The 9891-nt window shown below is 38.4% G+C and overlaps 1 protein-coding gene across 1 annotated transcript; it reads left to right on the forward strand.

The window, feature by feature from the left end:
* Window positions 1-389: 389 nt before the first annotated feature.
* LOC131311645 (uncharacterized) lies at window positions 390-4502 on the forward strand. The gene is made up of 4 exons (XM_058339170.1): window positions 390-560; window positions 1416-1594; window positions 3021-3178; window positions 4212-4502. The coding sequence occupies exons 2-4, from the start codon at window positions 1429-1431 to the stop codon at window positions 4317-4319; spliced, it is 432 nt and encodes a 143-aa protein (XP_058195153.1). The 5' UTR covers window positions 390-560; window positions 1416-1428; the 3' UTR covers window positions 4320-4502.
* Window positions 4503-9891: the final 5389 nt, after the last annotated feature.

Consider the following 9891-nt stretch of genomic DNA (forward strand, 5'->3'; position numbering starts at 1 on the left):
TATGGTTGTTAATTATAAGTAAATGCTAGAAAATTCTAAGACCATGTTTAATGGTTGGTACTTGGTGCCCTCACCGAACTAAATTTTTTACTATACCACTAGCCCCTAGGGCACCACCACTCAGTTCCTTTTCTCTCACAACGGCGGAGTCCAAGACAAAATATATGAATTCCGTGAAAAAAGAGCACGAGGCAGCAATAAATTTTTGACTACGTAATTTGTTCGTTTTTGGGTTTCAAAACTTTTGGACACGGTCTTCAATAATTTTTTCCATCTATTTCTCTTCACTCATTACTCTAAAAAAATCTCATTCAAAACCCAAATCGAACTGGGCAATGACTGAAGATTTCTCAATAGCATACAGGGCCTCTTCTTTTAAATGAGGCATTACTGGACCCGGGCTGAGTTTGTTTCCTTTGCTTTGCCTTGGAAAAACAATTTTATTGGGCCTTTGCTCTGTTAGACTGTTACCTTGACTCTCTCTCTCTCTCTCTCTCTCTCTCTCTCCGTTAGCCGGAGACTAGTCGTCGGGACAAACTCTAGTCGACGTAGATTTCCAGGTACCTCATTTCTGCAGCAAATTAGTAATTGATTAGCTTTTGTTTTGTTTTGGATGTTGTTAATGGTTTATTGTTTCGTAAAATCTTTAACTCTTTTGTAAAAGACTCGTCGGAGATGAGCTGTTATTCTGGGTTTGTCTGTTCGACGTCTAATCCGCGAAGGAGGCCCATTTTGGCCATATATTTGCGCTTTCCCTTTTCAGTTGAGCATTGGAATTTAAGTTAAACCTTTAGTCTGTTCTTCTGCTCCCCACATGTTTGACGAAATGCCTCACCGGTGACAAAACTTTTGAACGCTGTTTTTTTTTTCTTTCCTTCCTACGTTTTCCAAAAATTATATTTTATCTTCTGAATTGGTGCACATCTGGCGCTGGATAGCATGGTTGCAGTAATTTAGCTCCAACGGAGGGATTGGGTTGTGCAGTGGTGGAGGACAGATGGAGAGGGCTGTGTGGTGAAGTGGTAGAGGTTAAAGAGAATAATAAGGTGGTGGATTTGGACGGAGTTGAAGAAGCAGAGAGAATTTGATGGCGCTTTATCGTGTGGAGAATTTGATGATAATAGAAGAATATTTTTGTCTTGAGACTTATTCAATTGCAACATAGGCAAGCGAGGTGCATTTTTCCTTAGTAGGAAATGTGATGTTGGACTTTTGTCCGCAAACCACAGGAGTTATGTGGTGATTTTCAAACTAAAAGGGGTGGTGGGTATTATCTCATGGCCAATACCTGGGGGACAAAGTGAAAGTTTTTCTATTGCATTTGGGGTTGTATAGTTGAACATGATTCGTATATTTTCCATCTCCGATTTATTTTTTCTGCTAGTTGCTAAGTTTTAACCTGATTTATTGCACAGAAACTACTTTATCATGTTCATTTCGAGATATTTTGGGAGGGCCTTTTTGGCTGCAGCCAAATCAGAAACTTCTGCTGCAGCTGCTGCGGCTACTTCTACAGCTAGGACAGGATACAACCCTCTTGAGGAGTTTTTTGAGGTTGATAGAAGTGCAGAAGATGACAAACCAGTGGTTTACGGTAGAAAATTTTCCTTCTCTTCTATTTTCTGCCTGTATATTTGTTTTATGTAACAATTGTTTCCACATGTGATGCTTATTTTTACTACACCTGCTGTTGGCTGTTGACTTTATTGCGCATGTATCAGTGATCTGCTATGCAAGATCTGACAAATTTTGAAAAGGGTAAGGTTAATTTTGTTGCAAGAACAGAAAAATTGATGCAACAAAATCAATGCAGAGACATCGTAGAAACAATTACGTGGCTGCTCTTGTTCATATTTTATCTGCAGTGGTTCAAAATTTCAGTATAACTACTTGTAGGATTGGGCTACTTAAGGTGTTTTGGTTTTCACCTATTAAGGAATTCTTAGCAAAGAGGAACATAAAACACATGGAAACTATTGGAGGTCACCAAAAAAGTCACCTTTAAAAATCTTCTCTGTTCACATGAAAAAGTCTTTGATTTTCTCAATTCCAAAATACCAGTTCTGCTTATGGCCTCTGATGCATCGAGAAATTTGACCTCGTAAGACTATTCCAAAATACCAGTTCTGTAACTGATAAATATAGTTGGGAATGCCACATGGTCTTCAACCTCAAATCTTTTTCAGCTAGGGAATCTCTGGGTCCCTCCTAGCAAAGAATATACAAGGTGGAGCAGCCAAATCGAATGCCTTGAAATTGTGATTTCGCTCCATTGACAATTAAGAGCTCATTGGGGAGCAGGGACAATTTCTTTGTGGCTTGGTGAGGTAAAGCAGTTCAATAAGACCCATACATAGAGCTAACATGATACGTCACCGAATTCAGACATTGCTAGAACTAAAATTTTGGGAACATTTTGATCCTTTTTCTGGACTTGTGGCTAGTGAATTCACACTTGTACACATCCAGCGATTCTGCAAATTCTTCCTAGATGGAGTAATATCTAGTTGTATAGGGTAGATTCGTGAGTCTCATGCTTGTTGTCAATGTCCTAAGGTTCAATGTATGATGAATTAAGGACAGGCTAAAAGTTGCTGAATTTACGGTACTTTTTGTGTGTGTGGCTAAAGGGAGAATTTAATACCAAAAACAGAAGTAAAACATCAGGATAGCAAACCTTCCATTAAAAGAGTTTCATATTGTTAAGGATATGGAGAATAGTGTTACCCCTCTACCTAACAGCTTATCTGGGATTTTGGATTCTGTTGAATTGTTTTAAAGCTTTACTGGAGAGGAAGATTTGTCTATGTTATTAATTGTGTAATTGGTTGTGCAAATGTTGCACCAGGCACCTAACATTCTTCTAATGTGTCTCTGATGTAGCTCAAATCTTACATATTGCTTCAGGTGGCTCACAAGCCTCCGATTTCATTTACTAGAGTACCGTCCTTCTAAAACCAATTGAACGTATTTTTGAGCAGTATTCCCTATGCAGTTTTGTACTTCTTTGTCACTTTCAGGTCGAAGTTGGAAGGCTTCTGAGCTCCGTCTTAAATCATGGGACGATCTTAACAAGCTCTGGTACATTCTGTTGAAGGAAAAGAACATGCTGATGAGTCAACGCCAGATGCTTAATGCACAGAACCTACGGTTTCCTAATCCAGAGCGTATCCCAAAGGTATTACTCAGCATCTTTAGTTTGGTACATGTGTTTTCTTTTTTCACTTCTATAATAGTCTATTTAATGCTGGTATATGGTTGATGTTTAAAAATTGAATGCCCTTATGGTTTTCCTTCAAACCTTGTGCGCTATCCATTATTCCTCTAACTTTCCTTGATTTTATTGAACTCTTGCAAACCAATTGCACTATATTTTGGAGGTAAAAACCTGATTTTCAGAAGAAGAAAAAAGTCAAAATGATGTCACAAAACCAGGTCTTACCGTTGTGCATAGATTATGCCTATTTTTCTTCCCTGTAATTGCCAAAAAAATCTTGTTTTTTTGTTTTTGTTAGTGATTCTTATCAGTGTAAGAAATGTAGAACATCTACAAGAAAAAATGTATATACGTACTGCATATACACAATATTAGAGACGAATGGAGTATAGAGAGAATTGATAAGTGGAATCACTTCCCTCCAAGTTGATTACTTGCTCTTCTCTCTCTTGTTTTTCTTGTTTCAACGAGTACTGTCTCTCTCATTTGATTTTAACAAGCATCAAGATGTGAAATTAGCAAGAAGCGAATCATGTATCATCCAGGGCCCATACATGTGAAACGTAATTACTAAAATTTTTCGTACAATCTCTTGGCTTGAATATGGAAGCTAAACTGTTTGCTTTCTCTACACATATGATTGCGTAAGTGTGGTTGACTTTGCTGAATCCCCTGTGATGATCTGTTATTTCTTTACTGTATTGTATGTTTGGTTGTTGGATTCTTAGAGAGATTCATTGAGGGAAATGAAAAGGGAGGGGAAGTCAGTTAGACAAGTTAAGATTCTTCGAGAGATTCCCTTCCTTTTTTCCTTTCCCTCTGCACACCCCGGCAAACATCCATGATCCAACACAGCCTAATAAAATGGAGTTTACCAAACCAAAGGAAAATGATGAGCTGATGACCAAACTTAAGATTTTTTTTCCCATTTGCCCACTGTTGCCTTTCACTCATGAAATTGTCATTTGTGCTTATGATGATGAAACAAAAGCAGGTAAGGAAGTCCATGTGCCGAATCAAGCATGTACTTACCGAAAGAGCTATTGAGGAAGCAGATCCAAGGAGGTCTGCTGAGATGAAGAGGATGGTAAATGCTCTGTGAGGATATCAAGTTCCGCTTATCTTTTGCCATTGGCACTGATCAGCAGGGTTTATTGTTCTAATTTTCTTCTTGTTGGGCTATTAAAGTCTTCAACAACGGGGCATGCAGTTAGACAAGTTAGACAGATATTGATGGACGACTTGTGTTTTTTATGGATAAATTCGTACATGTTCCTTCTCTCTAGACATGCTACATGTTTTGCTCTTGATGCCGAAGTACTTCACATGCTCTCTCTCTCTCTCTCTCTCTCTCTCTCTCTCTCTCAATAAACTCAGATTGGAATAGATTTTGGCAAAGTCATTTGTGCTGCCAAATTGATCACATCAAGCTTCAACAACGAACGAACACCAAATTTCCTGATAAATCAGCTCTTTATTCCAATCTGAGATCAACGAACACAAACTTCACAAATCTAAGTAATCCAACCCCCCAAATGGATTTGGCGCCAAGATTGAATTGCACATGAAGTAATTCCATCATCATTTTCTGATTCTTGATCCAATGACATAAATCCAGCAAATTTTTTTTTTTTTTTTGAAAAACACAATAGCAAGCACAATCTTTTTGGTACCAAAAATTTAGGATCTGTCCAACATGGAACCTCGACCGAATGCTTATTACCAATTGCGTAAAAGGAAGTTCTGGCCAAGATGATGCATCGTTCGAGGCTCGAGCACTGAAGAGTACTATGTTCATCATTCAATTTTTGTTAGTTTTGGTGGTGTTTTTTTATTTATGTAAAAAATTACAACTTTTGTGTTAATTAGACCCCGTTTGTTTTAGGATTTTTGGACTTTGGACTTTCTCTCTGCGCACGATTTTTAATAAATTTTTTTTCAATTATTACTCTCAATTTTCTTTCTATCTCTCTCAACTCATTACCCAAAATCCAAAATTCAAATTAAACGAACAGGGTAATGATTTGTAGTTTATTTATAAAAAGTTAGTAGGAGAAAGGTACTCCAAAATGACATTGCACTGGGGAAGTAAATTTTTTTTTTAATTTTTTTTACAAAATTGTACTAAAGCAAGCAAATAATGACTTCCACAATGAGAATAACTTATTTACGGATGTGCCGCAAACACAATGTTACATCCAACAAATGAGACCTTGCCATGTTGTCAAAATGTGAGCACACCAAATTTTCCGAAGTCACCCTTATGTAATCTGATCACTCCCTCAAACACCTCTATCTTTCGCCCCCTTTCTCTCTCCCTCCCTCCCTAACCCTTACCGGACCAACAAACCACCACCAGCCAGGGGCGGAGCTATATTGGGCCCGTGGGGCTTTGCCCTTGGCCCCGGCTCACCGAGCGTTCGAATTTTGAAAATTTTATTTACATATATCTAATTTTGAATATTAATGATAATTATTCGTGTGTGTGCATATATATATGAGGCGGTTCCGGGGACAACTACTTAGACATCTAAAAAAATATCTCATAGTTTCCGATCAAATTTTGATGATCCAAGCAGCTCAATGTGATCAGAACGTGATTTTAAGGATACTCGCGAGAAATCAGCAAAAAAAATAATTTGATGAACGGTTCAATTAAAACTATACAAAACAAGCACTTTCCGGTCATATTTTTTGCTAATTTCACGTGAGCACTCTTAAAATCACATTTTGCACACATCGAACGGTTCGGATCATAAAAATTTGATCGGGAACTATGAGATTGAGATTAGAGGTATTTTTTTAGGTGTTTTTTTTTTGTGTCTCTTAAACCGCACAGTTTTACGGTGCAGACCTCACCTTTCTGATCAAATTTTGATGACCCGAGCCGCTCAAAGTGATCAGAACGTGATTTTATGAGTATCCGCAAAAAATTAGAAAAAAAAAAGACCAAGAAGGGCTTGATCGGAGCAATTTTCATTGAACGGTTCAATAAAAAGCTGCTCAAATCAATCCCTTCCCGGTCAATTTTTTTTTCTCTGATTTCTAGAGGGTACTTTTAAAATCTCGTTCTGCACATTTTGAGCGGTTCGGATCATCGAAATTTGCTTGAGAAAAGGGAGGTCCGGACGGTAGACTGATAAGGGATCCCTTACTGGATAATTTGTGTATATGTACATGTCATGCACTTTGGAAAATTTATTGTTCTTATAGCATCCGCAATGGTAATAATCAAAACCAATAACCAAAATGTGCCATGTCAGCATTTGATTATCCATTTAGTCCATAATCAAACTTAACAACCTCTACCCCCACATTGGTTATTTTTGCATCCATAACCAAAAAAACCACCACAATACACAATGTATATTTGTCCAATCACAAATGAGTTCTAATCACGCACTCGACCAAACCAAATTATTCGTCTTGATGAAATGATTCCAATGTGGAGGGTTTTTTGAGTTTTGAGTTTGGTTATTGAGTTTTGGTTATTGGTAAAATTTGTTAAGTTTGATTATGGAAATGGTAGAATTTGATTATTTGCTAAAAGACTTGTAACATTACTTATTATAACATGGGGTATTTTTTGAGCATTATTATTAAATTTGTTTATCCACATCTATTTGCTTATTACAATGGGGATCCTCTCAGGGCATTGTCTATCACCCATCACAATACATTTATTTATCACAATATACATTTATTTGAATCTGCACACTCACTTACAAATCCAACATAAACATGTGGTGGTAGATGTCTAGAACTAGATGATGCTCACTAATAATTAACTACTCTTAAATAATCACTCCGATTAATTACTCTTAAACCTAGTTCAATCAACTCAGCCGGCTTCCCCAACAAAAGCCGTCGAGTAAATCGCGCGAAGCCTTCGTCGAAGGCGTCCTTTTCTTTTCAGTAAAGATAGCAGTACAGCAAAAGCTGTACAGCACCCAGATACATAATTCGTTTGCGTCCGTTTTGTGTTCTAGAAAAATGATCGGAGTCGCTTATTTTGTTCAAAATATTTCGATTAGGGTCCTTATGAAAAATCATTTCAATCCGATATCGGAAAAGGTATGTATGAATCATCCAACTTTGCTTCAAAATTTAAGCTAAATTCTGAAGTAAAATTGGATGATGCATAAACACCCTTTCCGATATCGGATTGAGATGATTTTTTACAGGAACCTTAAATGAAATGTTTTAAACAAAATAAACGGCTCCGATCATCTTTGCAGGACCCGAGACGGACGCAAAATCCATCTATACTTGGCTGCTGTACAGCCATTGCTGTACTTGTAGCAGGGTTTTCTTTTTCCACTCGCGCGCGCTCTCTCTCTCTCCCCTCAAACCCAACACCCTCTAAAATTAAGCTCAAATGCAATCCAAATAAATCCCCAAACCCAAATGAACCCGAAATTGTCGTCTACCCCCTATCTCTCTAATCCTCTCTCTCATATCCCTTAGGGCTCGTTTGGACGAGGTATTAGATTTGGATGTATTATGTAAGAAGGGGGGATTGGATAATAGGAGGTATTATGTAATAAGAGTGGGTCCACATTGATATGACGGAGGATTAAATAATACTTGGTTTGGATGAGATTATGAGGAGTGCTAGGGATAAAGAAAATTGACAAAAAAATACCCTTAAAGTGTACATGAACGACTCAGATTCATTGTGCAGTGCATCTGAGCCATTCATGTACACTTTAAGGATATTTTCTTTGTTCATTTTCTTTGTACCTAACATTTCTCAAGGTATAAAATGAGGGAATAAAATTGTTTTGTAGTTGAATGGAAGAGAGATGGGGTATTATAAGAGGGGATTCAACGTTGCCACAAATTTAAAACAACAGCTCTAAATTGAGGCCTCCATGACGTCACATCCACCTCCCGCCGCTGCCGCCAATTGTGCCGTTCAACCCTAACACCCTCCAGCAGCGTCTCCAGTGTTGGGTTTTTGCCTCTGAAAATAGCCCAATTGTGTTTGGCCCAAAAAGATTAATTTGTGGGCTAGTTATTTTTTGGAAGTTTCTACACACCATTTGGCACATGAGTAACTTAGCTACTCTTAGACGATAAAAAGGGTTTTTCTCTCCTGGTAAGAGGCAGCCGAAGAGGGTGTGAGAGAGAAAAGAAGAACAAGAAAGAAACAGAGAGGTGCACCGTGTGTGACTGTGTTGGTGATCTCGGTGGAGATAGAAAAGGGAGTGCATCAGTGTGTTCTCGGTGGAAAAGGGAAAGCTATAGGGCAGCCATTGGTCCTCTCAACTGAAGCAAATTTGTGGCAGCTTGTTAATGACATTTAGAGCTGTTTTGATCTCAATTTCGGGCTTTCATTTCGTAAGATCTTTCCACTTTGATAGGGTATTTGAGAGATTGTTGGATCTCTTTGTAAACCTTGGTGATAGTGGAAATTGTTTTATCTCTCCCGTGGACATGCCTGAGTTTAGAGAATCACGTATATTGGTTGTTCACTTTGCGCCATGTTTATTGCATGTTTAATTTTTCCGATTATGCTTCTGTTTGCGTGTGGAATTGATTTAGGGAAATAATCCCAACATCCAGGCCCTGATCAAGGGCGCCAGGGAGAACTGGACCTACGCCATCTTCTGGAAATCCACCACCAACGACTTCCTCGGTGGCCCTGGTCCCGTCCTCGGCTAGGGCGACGGGTACTACAAGGGCGAGGAAGGCAAAGGCAAGCGCAAAACAGCGTCAACTACAGCCGAAGAGCAAGCGCACCGTAAAAAAGTCCTCCGCGAGCTGAACTCTCTAATCTCCGGCAAATCCCCGTCGGAGAACGACGCCATTGAATAATCCATCCTAGTGATCAAGTCTAAAGTTGTAGAAGGGAAGAAAACAATCATGAATATAACCCAATCCAAGTCTTCGACTGAAGACGATTAAAAGAAATTATTTTTTGTACAATGTGAAACAAAAATCAAGAATTATAAAGAAACATTAGTGAGACTCGAGAAAGATGAAAAACCAACCCAAATGAGTAATTAGTGAGTGACTAGTGAATACAGAGGCTTTCTAGAAGCACGTGTTCATAAGCTGTATTTGAAGTTGAGCAAAGCTAAAAGCTTTGTATTTTCAAGAAACGAAAAAACCCAAAACAAAAGGCAACCGAATAATCCATAGATAGTTGTGAAACAAAACAATCATGAATATAGGAAACAAAAGAATTATGAACTCAGGAAACATTATAAGGAAGACTGAAGAAGATGATAGCAAATCATATATAGACAATGTGATACAAAAGAATCAGAAACTAAGTAATAAATACAAGAAAACTCGAGAAAGATGAAAAACCAACCAAAATGAGTGTAATCGATGAGTAGTTGTGTTTGAAGTTGAACCGAAATGAGTAATCAGTAAAGGCTTGTGGAAGGGAAGGAGGGGAGAGGCGGCCCCATGTAATTACCATATCCGGTGTCCCACTTCCAGCCAAGAAGGTCCACACGTATCCCGCTCGACCTAGAGAAGAGTTGTTCTAATTAAAACACAGAACCTTCAAACTAAAACACTCAAACAAATCCACAACAGTCAGAACTCACTGGGATATGTTTGGGTGAAATGTGGGATCTACAAAGGCGAGAGATGGCGGGCTGTAAGGATAATCCTCTGGAAATTTCACACGAACCTTCCAACTGCCGCTTCGTACAGTG

The sequence above is a fragment of the Rhododendron vialii genome, chromosome 12a (genome assembly GCF_030253575.1).
Source record: "Rhododendron vialii isolate Sample 1 chromosome 12a, ASM3025357v1".
Lineage (NCBI taxonomy): Eukaryota > Viridiplantae > Streptophyta > Magnoliopsida > Ericales > Ericaceae > Rhododendron > Rhododendron vialii.